The sequence below is a fragment of the Balaenoptera ricei genome, chromosome 2 (assembly GCF_028023285.1).
Source record: "Balaenoptera ricei isolate mBalRic1 chromosome 2, mBalRic1.hap2, whole genome shotgun sequence".
Classification (NCBI taxonomy): domain Eukaryota; kingdom Metazoa; phylum Chordata; class Mammalia; order Artiodactyla; family Balaenopteridae; genus Balaenoptera; species Balaenoptera ricei.
In genome coordinates, this window is record NC_082640.1 from 14,006,189 (window position 1) to 14,024,296 (window position 18,108).

The following is an 18,108-nucleotide window of genomic DNA, read 5'->3' on the forward strand; positions in this document are numbered from 1 at the left end:
AACACAGTACACATTTTCTCCTTCTGACTTATTTATACAGGAGCGAGTTCTCTGCTTTTACAATTACTAAGTGCTTTCTCAATCTAAAATTAGTCCAAAGGAAAAATTAACATTTTGATACTAGTAGGAGGTACTATTGTTGCAAGTTAAATTATTGGCTCAAACTCTCTTGTTGATCCCATTGCTTAAAGCATGACTGACAGTATACTAGCAAGGTTTTACACCCTCATCAGCAAACATCCCTTGAATTTTATAATTAAGTGTCTCTGGAATCAAGGAAAATGCATAGCTCCACCACTTAGAGCTGTGAGAATTCTGTCTCTGTTTCCTCTTCTATATAATGAGCGATAATACTTGATGCCTGTCAAGTGCTTAAGACAGTGTGCAGCACATGCTAAGTTTCAACAGCAGTTAGCAATTCTTAACTTATGGTAAGAAGGCGTAATTCCTAAATACTCATGGCATTTAGCCAGCTTCTAGATAAGAATAGACTTTTTAGTACTACGCTTATCAGTGAGAGAGTGCTCTGATCTAGTCATAAAACTTTTAGTAGAATGTGTAAGATTAAATAATATATTACCTCAAATAGTTTTCAACAACCAATCTTATTCCCTAATTATGGCTTTAACAAGATATATATACTCTTCAGAGTGATTTTAAAACTCAAGTTTAAGAAAAAAAAAATCCTGACAAGTCTAAATTTAAGTCATTTATTTTGGTGAAATAACATTTATGGGAATTTCTCCCTACATTTCTGTCTACCTACTGGTGAGGTAAAAGGGATACAAATTCTTATTTTTCTGCCACAGATGTACCACAAACATTGCCCTCACAAAGTAATCAGTGTGTAAAAAACATGATTTCCCACACCTAAAATTTCCCTAAATCAGTAACAGCTAGGAAAATCTTTTAAGAATGTAAATCAATAGCTTAAGTCCATTAAATTGAGGATGTGTGTTTCAAATGGCATCAAATGCAATTTCTGAAATTCAGTAATTTTCAGACTATGCCCCCTATGCCCCTATGGACAGTATATTGGTGAGGATCTCTTTTCATTAGAGCAAATTTAGGCCTAATTTTCTCAATATGTTACTCACCTGATTTCTGTGCCTCTTGCTAAAAATAAATATGAAATAAAATTTTTTCTGAGGAAATGTCTAAATTTATTTCTTGTGACTAGGGGCTATGGCTAACTGCTAAGCTCTTCTGATCTCAAAGGAAACATACTATATAAATAAAACGTATATTTAAGTGTGCAACATATTAAAATCTTTTCAATGAACTTATTTCTCACTGCAATTTATTATTTTTCCCCTCTAAAACAGTGGTTCTCAACCAAGGGCAATACCCCCCTCCCCAACCTGAACATTTTTTGACTGTCACTATGGGCGGGGGAGTCTTGGGTGCTATTGGCATTTAGTGGGTAAGGTTTTGGAATCCTGATAAACATCCTACAAGGCACAGGACAGCAATGCACAACAGAGAATTATCCCAACCAGAATGTCAATAGTGCTAAGACTGGGGAATCTTGCTCTCAACCATCTTTAACACTACTAATGAAACAATCCTTCCATAGTTTCCACTCATTTCTCCAAAAAATTTGTCAAACAGGTCCACCACAGGCACAGAAGCTAGCTATGAGAAATAAAAAGAGAAAGAAATCTCTGGCTGTGTGATCTTGGGCAACTTATTTTGTCTGTCTAAGCCTCAGTTTTATCAGCTGTGAAACAGGGGTATTAATAGCCCTTACTTCATAAAACTGCTCTGAAGATTAAACAAGTTAATAAGCGTAAAGCACTTAACAGATGCTGGCACAAAACAAATGGTAGTTAATAGTTACTACTTTTCATATCTGACCTTTACATGTGCTCTTTTCTCCCTTATAATGGTTTTTCTTATGTTTACTTACTGAAATTAATGTCTGTACAATTATAAAAACAATCCAAAATTCTATATTTATATAATATACGTGAACAACCTTCATTTAAATTCTACTTATTATTTTTCCATGCCATTTTCTACCTATCCTCTCCATCAACTAACAGAACTGATAAAACCCATAATGGTTTTTTTTAAGCCAAAATTTCATCATTTCTACAATCAGAAATCTAAAATCAAAACATGGCTAAGATTTACAATCAACACTTATTTAAAATCATTTATCTCAAATTGAAGATGCAATTTAAAAGATAAATGTTGACATTTAGCTAATATACACACTGTTAAGTTCCTAAAAACACGAATCTTAAAAATTTTTTAAATTGAAAATAATATTCACATTACAAACTATAGGTTAAAAAAGCATCCCAATGTGGTGAATAAGAACATATATAAATTCATTCATACTACAGTAAAGATAATGGTAAAATACTGGTAAACACAGTTGAAAACAAAAATGATATAAGTCATTTCAGATATCTCCTGAAATAAAATGTGATTTTTAAAGTCCATAAATTTAAATCATTTATCACTGATTAAAAAATACTCCAGATGGAGTTAATTCAAGTAGAATTTGTGTGAGGAATTGTTGAGAAAATGAAGACTAACTGAAGTGTAGGGAAAGGAAGCCCCAAAACAAATACCAATCAAAAACAGTGCAAAAACTCTCACATCTTAAACGTGAATTCTGAGTTGATTTTTAAAATACTATGCAAGTGAAGCAAAAACAAAAATGGGAAATTAATTCTAGGTGTTTCGTAAGAAATGAATGACCAGGGCTTCCCTCCTGGTCCAGGGGGTAAGACTCCGAGCTCCCAATGCAGGCGGCTGGAGTTCAATCCCTGGTCGAGGAACTAAGATCCCACATACTACAACTAAGCCCATGTGCCACAACTACTAAGTCCGTGTGCTCTAGAGCCCAAGTGCCACAACTAGAGAAGCCCACGAGCTGCAATGAAGACCCAGCACAGCCTTAATTTTTAAAAATAAATAAATATTCCTTAAAAAAAAGAAATGAATAACCAACAACTATTTAGCCTATATTAAGTAAAACTGGATTAGTGCCAAATGTCTTTTCCAAAGACCAAACTGTCCTCCTAAGATCATAACCCTTTTCATTGAGATAATTAAATGTCACTTAGCAACTCACAGTATTATCATAATGATAGTTTAAAATGAATTTGCGGGGACTTCCCTGGTGGCACAGTGGTTAGGAATCCACCTGCCAATGCAGGGGACACAGGTTTGAGCCCTGGTCCAGGAAGATCCCACATGCCGTGGAGCAACTAAGCCCGTGTGCCACAACTACTGAAGCCCACGCGCCTAGAGCCCGTGCTCCACAACAAGAGAAGCCACCGCAATGAGAAGCCCACACACTGCAACGAAGAGTAGCCCCTGCTCGCCACAGCTAGAGAAAGCCTGTGCACAGCAACGAAGACCCAATGCAGCCAAAAATAAATAAATAAATAAAAATTTTTTTTAATAAAATAAATTTTGCTTGGTGGTGGTGGCAGTGGCAGTGGCAGTGGCGGTGGGTGGGAGGGAGGGAGGGAGGGAGAAAACAAGTGGCCAAGCCTACCTGAACCAAGTGGAGAGGAGCCCACACTAAGACTCTGCACACTCCCATTCCTGAGCGGCGTGGGGGATTTCTGGAGACTAGAGCTGGTTACACTTCCTGCAGCTGACGCTACAGATGACGTTGGTGAAGCAGAAGAAACTGAGAGATGAGAAACATTCTCTTGACTTTTGTTGCCTTTGGGTCTACCAGGCCCATGCTTACTTTGCTTATTTCCTTTTCTTTTCTTTTCCTTTACAGTTTCTTCTTCTATGCCAGAAGTTTGAGCCCGCTTATATCCTGCTGTAGGAAGGCTGGAATTACCCAAATCTCCAGGTGAATTTTCAAAGCTTTTAGGCTGCGGAATAACAGCTGAGGTTGAAGGGAGACCAATTATGGAACTAAAACTATTTACCCCCCCTTCCTGGCTTCCAGACTCTCCTTTATGTACATCTTTGGTTGATGATGACTGTTGGGAGTGAGTGTAACTGTCATTACGCAGATCTGAGTCTGTAAAGCTCAAGAAATCCTGGGGAGACTGTACTGAACTTCCCGAAGATGATTTTACACTGCCTGGAGTTCCTGAAAAACTGCCTGTAGTGGGGGAAAAAAAAAAATGGGGTAGGAAAAGAAAAAATTGGATGCAAAAGTTCCCATGAGCAGTAGAAATGACACAATCATCAAAAAGAGAGGATGAAAAAAACTATAAAACTTATTAGGACATCAGTACGTAACAAAGCTAGATTTTTTTTTTAAGGATTATTACTGAAATCAAGTTTATCTATAAAATTATATTCTAAAAATACTTATTTTATAGTTATTAAATTGAATATTAACTCTTGAATTATAAGCTATTACTTGTACAATTACCAAGATATAAGATGTGCTTTATTTAACCTACCTTTTACCATGGCAGCATTCCTCTACTCTCCCCCAAATGCCTTGTGTATGCTTGAGCAAGGACCAAAGAAAAGCAAAGTCTCAAGGAGACTCTGAAATGACTATGATTGAACTCTGAATGGCTTTGGGAACTTCCTTTCTTGCAATTATTGAAGGTATGATTATAAATGTTCCCAACATACAATAAGATCCAAAAGATGTTGCTCAGGTCGTAAGTTCTGAGTTTTAACTTCAAGATAATGTTGGTGAATGTTATCATTCAGTTATATCTACCCCACCAAAACATGGATTTGATCTAATAATGATCATATGGAACCTAATCGATATAACTCACATTCTCCCAGTCCACCTCCCATGGAGATGCATAAAGAAAAGAAACCAGCCACTTATATTCTGTTATTGCTTTTATGAAAGTAAAATCATAGGAGGGGCACCTCTCATGAATCTCTCACAACTGCTTATTTTTTCCCCACTCTTTAGTTAAAGAATATTAGTAAGCCCACCGTGTCATTATGAGATATAAAAACCTCAAGGTTTTTATTTACCAGGTTAAAACTAATGGCTGGGATGAAACAAATTCGATCCACCATCCCACTTCATCAAACACTCTCGCCACGCTTGCCAAATGAAGTAACAAGTGTTTAGACTCAGTTTTGACCAACATCTATTGTGTTTCATAAAACTAAACTATGTCATGTTTTAACTAATGTCTTTAAGAAACGAAAGCTCAAAATAACGTGTTCTGTTGGCAGTGGAAAGGAAATTCCAAGTTAAGTGTTAAATTGTACTGCAGAGCACATTCGTAAGTAATCACACATAAATCCACCTAAATATTTACAAAGATATTTTTTCCCTACACATAAGAAATAATTTCTTTTTAACTAAAGTCTCAAGGTTTTGGTTTTTAAATTTTAAGCTCTTCTAAAATGGCTCATTAAAAACAATTAATAGTTCTAAAATTTAACTCCTTCAAGAGAATATCTGCCTTATTAATTTACAAAATTACTTGTACCTATGTGACCATTTTCAGGCCATTTCTGTGTAAAAAAAATATATACATATTAAGAAGCCATTTACATTACATCAATCATTTAAGGATAACTGCAATTTGCCACTTAATTAGCAGCTATAAAGAAGTTCTTTATTATCCATTCTGATCTGTCACCATCTGTTTTTTTTCTGCACATTTTTGTTTTTACAGCTGGTGTTAAAAGCTCACGACAGCATAGCAAATACTTTAAAACACTTAGTATACACAATATTTTAAATGTGTATTTTCTAAAATTCACATACTACCTGCAATTAAAAAAAAAAAAAAGCCAACCAATTACCTTAAATGCCCTACCTTTAAATTTCAACTTTTAAAACTTTTTAGGATATTACTTCAGATATAAAAACATAACACGTTCTCTACCATATCTTAACAGAAGCAGGGAAAGACTCTCCAATATTGTGAAGTTTAAGAAAATGAGAGCTCTCTTTTCTAAATGAATTAGTACTTCAAAGATAACATTAAAAACTCAAAAACGCAATTTTAGAAGTACAAAATAAGGTCTTAATTATAGAGAAGAGATGACTGAATTCTGCTAATCACATTCAAAACGCGAATGAAGTTACATAAAAATTAGTTTTACAGGAATTCCCTGGTGGTCCAGTGGTTAGGACTCGGCACTTTCACCGCCGTGGCCCAGGTTTGATCCCTGGTCAGGGAACTAAGATCCCGAAAGCCATGTGACAAAAACAAACAAACAAACAAAAAAACCAAAAACTACAGTTTTACTATTTGTTTTCCAAAGTATCATAAAAATAATATACAGTAAATTTATTAAACATAAAACAGCAAATTTAGCATTTCATTTCTTTTCTACTTGTCTAATTTTTTGTTATAGGAGGCAAAAAGAAAAAAAAGTCTAGGACTTGAAAATCTTGAAGCCCAAAATAACTTAGTTTAAAAATATATGAATATACTTTTTAATGAAGAGGTCAGGAGACTAAGCATCTCTCTACATATTCAAATTATGTTCTGGTAGATTCCGGGTATAATTTTTATTGTCAGCAAAAGCTTTAACAGGGTAAAGAAAAGGACAACTTTTTCCCTCATTTACTCCTAAGGGACAAAGGGCGGGGGTGGGGGCGAGGGAGAGGAGGCCTTTATTTTACTAAATATATTTGTCTCAAACAGTTTCAGCACTTACATTTCTCAACATATTTATTTCAAAATAAAAACCTAGAATCTAAGGTTTAGCTGAGTTATTTTGTTCTCCATAAAACAGACTTGTCATATAAAACACAGAATGCCTAGTTAATTCTGAATATCAGTTAAACAACAAACTATTTTTCAGTATAAGTATGTCCCAAATAAACGCATGGGACACACACTGAAAAATATAATTTGTTGTTTAACTAAAACTCAAAACTACCTGGGCATCCTGTACATACAGCAGCCATAATTACCAAAAGACATGCAGGCTGAGCAAAATGCTACTTTCATCTTCAAGCTTTATAATAAATACATTAATAATCAGCAAGTATTATTTACCGAGAACTATTTAGCTCCCCTAAAAATTACTCAGTACTTATTCACTTACTGAAAATGTATACCTTGACAGTTTTAGTGTTCAACTGGGAAAGACAAATAAAAACAATTTATAAATTAGAATGACTTTTCTGTTGAGCAGAAAGGAAAGGAAAACTCCAGCTTTTATTGTTTTTCTCCTCAGACTTAAACTTTATTCCACATCTATTTAAACATTAAAAAAATTACAGTTCAACTTTAGAAGCACAGGTCATAACACAAAAAGAAAGCAAAGTTCCCAGAAACATTTGAAGAAGGAATACTAGTCTTTGAAGTAATCTTACTATAGCATCTAATCATAAAATAATCTCTAATTATCCAATAGTTATAAGTAAAAGGTAAATTCTTTTATAAAACTTAACTACTATTGATCATCACAAGAACAAGTATTTCAACTAAAATATCATAATTAATACCTTGCTGGAAAGGACTAGCTGCTGATACAGTCGTTCCTGGATTTCTTCCACCAGGCTTTCTTCCCCTTTGACCTGAGCTGTGAGCTGAAGATTTCTTCCCTTTGCCCTCTGACCCTCTAGCCTCTGAAACATCTTTTGCACTAGTAGTGTGCGCAGAGACTTCCTGGAAATTTGCATTTGTAAATCGTGCTGCAGTATCTTCCAAGCGCTTCAATGATCCAGATATAGAGTTGCTGCTAGTGCTTGTATAAGTCTAACATTTTGATTGAGAAAGGAAGTAAAAGGAAAAAGAACTGATTAAAATTTGGCTACAGGGGGAAAAAAAGATGGCACATTAATAATAAATAATTATTGGACTTGAAAGATAAACATATGAAAGTTTCAGTTATAAAAACAAGTCAGTCTGCCTAAGAAAATCATGTAAAAACAATTTATTTTAGAGTCTGGTACAAATATTTCTTTTAAAAATGTAGATAATTTATAATATGACTGAGCATCAAATTGCAGCAATTAGTAAAAGTACATATTAGTTGTATTTATTAAGTGACACACAGTAAGCAATACAGAAGATACTTGTTTCTCAAGCAACATAATTTTCAACAAGAACAATCTACTTCTTAGACATGAAATTAAAATCAGCTTTAGTGTTCATCACTGAAAGGCAACAGCTAGAGAGAAGTAAGGTACTACAATTTCACTACCTGACTATATCCATTATATTATACAGATCTAGCACAGGTCAGAGCAAGAATTTTTTAAATTCAGGTGAAGGCTGCTTTTCAAAAGAGAAATATTTAAAACCTTGAAACAGAAAAGATTTCTTCCCAGTATTAAGTTGAGGAAACAGTTACATTTTGCAGTTAAGATTTCTAAAAAAAATTAAAAGTACAATTATACCATAAAATTGATTCACAATCACCCCCTATAATTAGTTATGGTAGGGAAACAAAGCAAGATAAAGACAAATTTAAACAGTTTCCATTTTTAATAATCATTTTAATATAAGATGCATGCAAATAATGACAAATTAAATGACTATGAAAGTGTGATGCCAGATGTAAATTAATCAACATGCTTTGAAATTAAAGATTTATATGGTCCAAAGGGTCAGGGATTTTTGTTGCCATTGTTAAATTGGTGCCTGAACTATAACTAGCCTTAAATTTCTGTTGAATAAATAAATAATTTTCTAATACTTCTATCTGAAATCTCCAATGTAACACAAGTGAAAAATCTGAAAATATGCAAAACTGGAATCTTTCACATATTAACAACCACTCAGTACAAAACATCAGATAAATTTTAAAAACGAGAAAGTGACGATAAAAATCAGGTTTGTTAGCAAATCATTTTTAGCAAATCAGTGTTCAGAAAAAAGGAGTAAGAGGAAACTTCAACTGTTTTGAAAACCAAATCTTTACTACTACTTTTCTGCTACTTGCCCCGTGTTGCTGCTGCACCCCACAGCATCTCACTGCCAAGAATAGATTTTCACCATCAAGTACAAGAGACATTATGATCTCATAAAAAACTAATCACTACTGTAATAAACTATAATCCACAAATAAGAAAAAAGTTTTCAAACTAAATTTCAGGAGAAAACACACTCCCATTTAACAAAACAATCATATTTAAGCTGATTAAATTTCATGGATGACTACCTTTCCCATCCAGACAGGTCACTTTCAAAATCACCTGACACTTCACTTTTCCAATATTTTTTTCCAATAATTCAAGTTGATCCTGAGATTTTCCAACCCACTCATTTGACCCTAGTGAAGTTTAAAAGTCATCTAAAGAAAACACAATGAGGTTCTTCATTCAAGTACTCTATGTGTCAAATAAGGAATAGGAGAGAAAACTGGGTAGAATACCAACAACAGAAATATGCTGTTTCCACATAATCTAAATTAGGGTTGGTCAATTTTCCCAGTCATTTAATAGAATATACTTGCTTACCCCTGAAGTATAAATATGTCCATAAATCCAATGAAAACATGATACTTGGAAGAGAAGGTATTACAAAGAAAGCATTTAATGAAAATTAAACAAATTTCAGTGACCAAAGTCATATTAAATAAAACCATAACGTTTATTTTTTACAAACCTCAACACCTTGTAAGTTTCAAAACAAAAAACAAAAAACAAAAACAAAAACAAAAACAAAAACTAAAACAAAAACTACAGGGACTTCCCTGGTGGCACAGTGGTTAAGAATCTGTCTACCAATGCAGGAGACACGGGTTCAAGCCCTGGTCCCGAAGATCCCACATTCCGCGGAGCAACTAAGCCCATGCACCACAACTACTGAGCCTGCGCTCTAGAGCCCACACGCCACAACTACTAAAGCTCGCATGCCTAGAGCTCATGCTCCGCAACAAGAGAAGCCACCGCAATAAGAAGCCCACACACCACAACGAAGAGTAGCCCTCACTCACTGCAACTAGAGAAAGCCCGCCTGCAGCAACAAAGACCCAATGCAGCCATAAATAAATAAATAAAATATACATAAATTTTTTTAAAAAGATACCACAGGTTTCTTAGTAAGAAAAAAAAAATAACAAAAAAAAACTTTAGCTGAAGATTCTAACAGTTAAAAAAACTTTTATACATGCCCCCAACATCACAAACCTGTTTCCTCAGTCAGTTTCACAACCTAAGTAACTCTCACAGCATTAGTATCTCATTGTTCTGAGAGCCACTATAGTGCTTAAAAATACGTATTCATGTAAATTGACCATAAAATGCAAACTAACTACATCAATTGGTACTCAACTAAGTAAAATATAGCCTTCCTTTTTCTTCTTTTCCACTAGAGAGAAAACTGGATATCTGGCTATATTGACAGTCTTTAGAGAAGTGTATAAACACTTTGTGATTTACAGGCAACTTAATGAATCTTTTAAAATAGACATCTACAATGTGTGTGATTTTTGTTTCATGGCCAACTACAATTATTAGTCCTCAGATGAGATGCAAAGCCAATATACCTACTAAATAGCATTAGTTAGGAACAAAAAATATTTCTAACTTCAAACAAATTTTTAGACTCATAATTAATCAAAGGCTATCAGAGGTAACCAAAGAAATAGCAGTTATTATATTTTAAAGGTATGCTTGCCTTAGGTTTTATTCTACAAGGCTCTGTAATCCATGTTTGGAAGAAGGAGGCAGAGGGAAGGAAAACAAGCAGTAGCTGTGCCTTTCACCAACATGGTGAAACAGAATAATGCTTGTTAAAAATTTTTTTTAAATTATATACTATTCGGGCTTCCCTGGTGGCGCAGTGGTTGAGAATCTGCCTGCTAATGCAGGGGACACGGGTTCGAGCCCTGGTCTGGGAAGATCCCACATGCCGCGGAGCAACTAGGCCCGTGAGCCACAACTACTGAGCCTGCACGTCTGCAGCCTGTGCCCCGCAACAAGAGAGGCACGACAGTGAAAAGGCCCGTGCACCGCAATGAAGAGTGGCCCCCGCACCGCGATGAAGAGTGGCCTCCGCTTGCCGCAACTAGAGAAAGCCCTCACACGAAATGAAGACCCAACACAGCCATAAATAAATAAATAAATAAATAAATAAATAAATAAATAAATAAATAAATAAATAAAATTATATACTATTCAAGTCTCTCATAAAAGTCACACATTTTTCACTAGCCCAATTCTTAGGATACAGCACAGAAACTATCAAACATGAAGCACAAAATGAATGAAGACTTTTTAAGGGGGGTAGGGGTGCCAGTAAGCTATGGGACAACATTAAGAAGCCTAATGTACATGCTACTGCAGTACCCAAAAAAGAGCAGGGGGGAGGGAGGGGGAGGGACTTAAAAATAATAATAGCAGGGGGAAAAAAGAAAAAATACAGAAATAATAGAAGAACTATGAAATTTGATGAAAACTATAAATCTACAGATCAACTAACCCCACGTATAAGAAACATAAAGAAAATGCCATGAATGCACATCATAATCATACGGCTTCTCACTACAAACCAACAACAAACAGAAAATGATAAAAGCAGCTGGGGGGGCGGTTAAATATGCTTATGTGCTAAGAAACAAGGATAAGGATGAAAACAGATTTCTCATGAAAAAGATGCAAGCTAGAAAAGAGAAGAGTAAAATCTTCAATGTACTAGAAGAAACAAACTATCATTAACCTAGAATTCTATACCAAGCTAAAATACCTTTCAAAAACACAGGCAAAATAATTGTTTTTCAGATAAAAAAGCTGAAAGAACTAATCACCAGCAGTTAACACTATAGTAAATGCTAAAGGTTGTCTTTCAGGCAGGAGGAAAACAACAAAGGAAATGTGGATGTACACAAAGTAATTAAGAGCACTAGAAACAGTAATTACATGGATAAATATAGAAGACTTTTTAATTATTTAAGTCTCTTTATAAGGTAATTGATGATCTAGAGCAAAAATAATAAGAATGAATTGTGAAGTTTATAAAATATGTAAAAATTTTAAAACATGACAAAAACAGGCCCAAAGCCAAAAGGGTAGCAATGGAAGTATATAGTTGTAAGGTTCTTATATAATACATGAAATGGTATAATATCACTTGAAGGCAGACTGTGACAAGCTAAAGATATAGAAACCCTAAAGCAACTAATAAAATAATACAATTATTACTAATCAGCCAAAATGCAATCATACAAAATATTCAATGAGGAAAAAAAAGAAAATAGGAAGATGAGAAATAATGGGCAAATTAAAAAGGACTAACAAAGGATAGATTTAAATACAACCATATCAATAATCACATTATATGTAAATTACCTAAACATCCCCATTGAAAGACAGAGATTGTAACAGTGAAAAAAGAAACTCAAGACTTTATGTTGTCTACAAGACACCCATTTAAAACATAAATACAGAAAGATATTAAAAGTATGGGGAAGACATATCAATCTAACACTAATCCAAAGAAAGCTGAATTCACAACATTAATATCAGACAAAGTACACTTCAGAACAAGAATTACCACCAGGATAAAGAGGTCTATTCATCAAGAGGATATAAAAATCCTAAATGTTTCTGCAAATTATAAGAGACCTTCAAAATAAATGAAGCAAAAACTGAATAGAGAAAACAAAGAAACAGCAAAATGTATAGTTATAGTAAGAGAGGTTCATATCTTTTTTTCAATAATTGACTGAACAAACAGACGCAAAAAAATGAGGATATAAAGAACTTAAACAATATAAGTCAACTTGACCTAACTGATATTTATAGAAAAACTTCATACAATAAGAGCAAAATGAATACACATCCTTTTGAAAGCACACAGAAAAACAAAATAATCCATGTTCTGTGTCATTAAGAAAACCTCAAAAAAATTTAAAAGAAATTATAACACAAAGATATTAAATGAGAAATCAACAGTAAGATACGTGAAAAACCCCTAAATATTTCAAAAGTAAATAAAATGCTTCTAAGTAACCTATGGTCAAAGAAGAAATCAAAAAGAAACCATAAGGTATTTGTTCAACTAAGTAAAAATGAAAATACAACATATCATAACTTGTAAGTGGGGCTTAGAACAAAGTTTTTAGCATTAAATGTCCATATTAGCACTTTCTGGTCAGCATGTAATAAGGAACTTTGAAGTCTTCATTCCATCCTAACAAGTAAAAAGCCTAACAAATTGAAAAGTCAATAACTCTTCTTAGATCCATCAGAGAAGCAAGGTCACAGGGCAAACCACTGCCACCAAAATTAGAGAGAAAGACAGACAGATAAAGGGAATCAGAGCGTACCCAGACAGAAATCTCCATGGCAGCCAGTATCAGGGTAGGAAAACCTCAAGTGTAATTGACAAATTGTTGAAGGCTCAGTGTGGACAAGTCTGAGAGATTAAAAACTCCAGGAAGGGCTTCCCTGGTGGTGCAGAGGTTAAGAATCTGCCTGCCAATGCAAGGGACATGGGTTTGAGCCCTGATCAGGGAAGATCCCACATGCTGCGGAGCAACTAAGCCTGTGCGCCACAACTACTGAGCCCGAGCTCTAGAGCCTGGGAGCCACAACTACTGAGCCCGTGTGCCACAACTACTGAAGCCCGCATGCCTAGAGCCCATGCTCCGCAACAAGAGAAGCCACTGCAATGAGACACCCACACACCACAATGAAGAGTAGCCCTCGCTCACCGCAACTAGAGAAAACATGCGCACAGCAACAGACCCAACACAGCCAAAAATAAATAAATAAAATACATAAATTTATTTTTTAAAAAAGATAAAGGTAAGGCAGAGATAGATCTCATTAAAAAAAAAAAAAAAAAAAAAAAAAAAAACTCCAGGAGGACCCTCACACTTTTCAAGTTTTACCTCCAGGAGCTCTACCAAGTCTTGACAGTGAATACCAGAGGAAAAATATACACTCATGCTTCCAGCAGGGGAGGCAGAAAGGAACTATTCTAACATGTCAAGGTATTCTGTTCTTCTTAATAAGGCCTATTATCAGGAGAATCTATTTTACCAGAGCATAATCTGCTGGGGTTGTATCAGAGCCTCAAGTACGTGAAGGAAGGGAAATACCCAACTACAATCCCCACCAGTATCCTGTCCCAGCAAAGCAGGGTAGGGGGTGAGAATCACTTGTGAGGTTCACAGTCCAGGGGCACAGGCTCACCAAAAGACTGAGAACTAACCACAGGACTATAGAATGCTTCCTGTCCCTCTTACCATCACATTATTAAAGGCCTATTTACCACAGTTCCTTTTATCCAGTAAATCATATACATCTTTTAACAAAAAACTACAAGGCACACTAAAAGGCAAATACACCGTGTGAAGAGAACGAACAAACATCAGAAACAAAGACAGAGATGGCAGGACTGTGGGAATTACCAACCCAGAAATTTTTTAAACTATGATTAGTATGCTAAGGGTTTTAACGTAAAAAATAGACAGCACGCAACAACAGATGGATATTGTAAGCAGAAAGAAATTCTAAGAAAAAATTAAAAAGGACTCTTTGAGATAAAAAAACCCATAACAAAAATGAAGAATTCCTTTGATGCGCTCATTAGTAGACTGGGCATGGCTATGGAAAGCATCTCAGAGCGTGAGGATATGAAAATAGAAACTTCCAAAAATGAAAAGCAAAGAGAAAAAGAAACTATGAAACAGAGAACAATATCCAAGAACCACAGGACAACTACAAAAGGTGTAACATAGGTGTAATGGGAATACCAGAAGGAAAAGAAAGGAACAGATGCAGTATTTGAAGCAATAATGACTAAGAATTTAACCAAATTAATGTCAGAAACCAAATGACAGATCTAGGAAGCTCTGAGAATACCAAGATAAATGCCAAAAAGCAAGCAAGAAAACAAAACAACACCTAGGCATATCATATTCAAAATGCAGAAAATCAAAGATAAAAGAAAAAACACTCAAAGAAGCCAGAAGGGGGGAAAGCCTTAACTACAAAGGAGCAAAGATAAGAATTACATCTGACTTCTCTTCAGAAACAATGCAAACAAGGGAGTGATGTGAAACATTTAAAGTGTTGCGAGAAAAAAAACAACCTAGAATTCTGCACACTGCAAAATTATCCTGTAAGCGTGAAAGACAAAGACTTTCTCAGACAAACAAAAATTGAGGGAATTTGTTGCCAGTAGGACTGCTTTGCAAGAAATGTGAAAAGTTCTTCAGAGAGAAGAAAAATGAAACAGGTCAGAAACATGGATTTACATTAAAAAGAGCATCAGAGAATGAATCAGTGAAGGTAAAATTAAACTTTGATTTTTTAAATTCTTAATTGACCTTAACAGATAGCTTGCTCAATGGTTGTATCTGATTATATAGTTTTATGCATTCATATGCTTATGTATGTTCATGTATAAGTGAAATGAATGACAGCATTGACAGAAAAGATGGGAAGGAGAAATTAGGAATATTTTCTTATTATAAGGTACTTGTGCTACCATGAAGCAGTATAGTGTTACTGAAAGACGCCGTAGATACGCTGTAAAGATATATTGCAAGCATGAGGGCAACCATGAAGGAAAACAAGTATAATTGATATATTAAGAAATGAAAAGAAAATGGAATCATATAAAATGCTCAGTTAAAACCACAAAAGGTAGAAAACATGTGGAAGACAGAAACAGGAACAAAGACCAAGAACAACAAATAAAAAACAGTAACAAGTTTTGTAGATACTAACCTAACTGTATCAACAATCATCCTAAACATAAATGGTCTAAATATGCCAATTAAAAGACAGAAATTGTCAGAGTGGATCAAAAAACAAGACTCAGGTACAGTAAATATAGAGACACATTGTGATTTAAAAAAAAAAATCAGTGGATGGAAAAAGGTATAACATGCTATCACTAATCTAAACAAGGCAAGAATAGCTGTATTTCAGACAGAGTAGACTTCACAGCAAGGAAAGTTAACAGGGATAAACAATGACATTATATAACAACAAAGGTATGAAGACTACAAGATGACACAACAATCCTTCATGTGTATGTGCCTAAAAACAAAACATTAAATACATGAGGCAGGGACTTCCCTGGTGGCACAGTAGTTCAGAAATGAAAGACGGAACATTAACTACAGATCTCATGGACATTAAGGGATAATCAAGGAATTTTACACACAAAAAGAAACAGACAATCTGAACAGGCCTGTATCTATTAAAGAAATTTAATTAATAATTAAGCATCCCCACCAAAACACACAAAGCACCAAGACCAGATGGGTTCACTGGTAAATTCTACCAAATTCTTAAGGAAAAAAATTACACCAGTTCTCTACAACCTCTTCCAGAAAACAGAAGCAGAAGAAATAATTCCTAACTCACTCTATGAGGACAGCAATACTATATCAAAACAGACAAAGACATTAGAAGAAAGAAAACACAGAATAATATCACTCATGAAATAGATGCAAAAATTCTCTACAAAGTATTGGCAAATCAAACCCAACAATGTATAAAAAGAATTATAGAGACCTTCAAGATGGCAGAGGAGTAAGATATGGAGATCACCTTCCTCCCCACAAATACATCAGAAATACATCTACATGTGGAACAACTCCTACAGAACACCTACTGAATGCTGGCAGAAGACCTCAGACCTCGCAAAAGGCAAGAAACTCCCCACGTACCTGGGTAGGGAAAAGAAAAAACAAAAAACAGAGACAAAAGAATAGGGACGGGACCTGCACCACTGGGAGGGAGCTGTGAAGGAGGAAAAGTTTCCACACACTAGGAAGCCCCTTCACTGTTGGAGACGGGGGCTGCTGGGGGGGAAGCTTCGGAGCCAAAGATGAGAGTGCAGCAAAAGGGGTGCAGAGGGCAAAGTGGAGAGGCTGCCACACAGAGGATCGGTGCCTACCAGCACTCACCAGCCCGAGAGGCTTGTCTGCTCACCCGCCGGGGCAGATGGCGCTGAAAGCTGAGGCTCGGGCTTCGGAGGTCAGATTCCAGGGAGACGACTGGGGTTGGCTGCGTGAACACAGCCAAAAGGGGGCTAGTGCGCCACGGCTAGCCAGGAGGGAGTTCAGGAAAAATTCTGGACCTGCCTAAGAGGCAAGAGACCATTGTTACGGGGTGCACGAGGAGAGGGGATTCAGAGCACCGCTTAAACGAGCTCCAGAGATGGGCGCAAGCCACGGCTATCAGCGCAGACACCAGAGATGGGTCTGAGACACTAAGGCTGCTGGTGCAGCCACCAAGAAGCCTGTGTGCGAGCACAGATCACTCACTACCCACACCTCCCCTCCCGGGAGCCTGTGCAGCCCACCACTGCCAGGGTCCCATGATCCAGGGACAACTTCCCTGGGAGAACACACAGCGCGCCTCAGGCTGGTGCAACGCCACGCTGGCCTCTGCCGCCGCAGGCTCGCCCCGCATTCCGTACCCCTCCCACCTCCCGGCCTGAGTGAGCCAGAGGCCCCTAATCAGCTGCTCCATTAACCCTGTCCTGTCTGGATGGGGAACAGATGCCCTCAGGTGACCTACACGCAGAGGCAGGATGTAGGTCAAAAAAATCCAAAGCTGAACCCCGGGAGCTGTGCGAATGAAGGAGAGCAAGGGAAATCTCTCCCAGCAGCCTCAGGAGCAGCGGATTAAATCTCCACAATCAACTTAATGAACCTGCATCTGTGAAATACCTGAACAGACAACGAATCATCCCAAATTGATGTGGTGGACTTTGGGAGCAACTGTAGACTTGGAGTTTGCTCTCTGCATCTAATTTCTTTATGATTTTATGTTTATCTTAGTTTAATATTTAGACTTTATTATCACTGGTAGATTTGTTTATTATTGACTTGGTTGCTCTCTTCCTTTTTTTTTTTTTAATATAGAGATATATATTTTTTTCCTTCTTCTCTTTTAGTGAGTGTGTAGGTGTATGCTTCTTTGTGTGATCCTGTCTGTATAGCTTTGCTTTTACCATTTGTCCTAGGGTTCTGTCTGTTTTTCTTTTTTTTTCTTTAAGTATAGTTTTTAGCGCTTGTTATCATTGGTGGATTTATTTATTGGTTTGGTTGCTCTCTTCTTATTTTTATGATTTTTTAATTTTTAATAGTTTTTTTATTTTAATAACTTTACTTTATTTTATTATTTTTTTCTTTCTTTCTTTTCCTCCCTTTTCTTCTGAGCGTGTGGCTGAAAGGGTCTTGGTGCTCCGGCCAGGTGTCAGGCTGATGATGCCTCTGAGGTGGGAGAGCCAAGTTCAGGACACTGGTCCA

The 18,108-nt window shown here is 36.1% G+C and overlaps 1 protein-coding gene across 10 annotated transcripts in view; it reads right to left on the reverse strand.

Moving 5' to 3' along the window:
- Positions 1-18,108, reverse strand: part of MLLT10 (MLLT10 histone lysine methyltransferase DOT1L cofactor) — a 252,759-nt gene that overhangs the window by 71,478 nt on the left and 163,173 nt on the right. For 9 of the 10 annotated variants that reach the window (XM_059911217.1, XM_059911207.1, XM_059911201.1 and 6 more), the window contains 2 exons: positions 7,385-7,637; positions 3,518-4,087 (listed from right to left, as the gene is read on the reverse strand). In XM_059911217.1, the coding sequence (XP_059767200.1) occupies positions 3,518-4,087; positions 7,385-7,637 (823 nt within the window). The remainder of the gene's footprint in view (positions 1-3,517; positions 4,088-7,384; positions 7,638-18,108) is intronic. The other variant, XM_059911248.1, reaches the window with a different exon arrangement.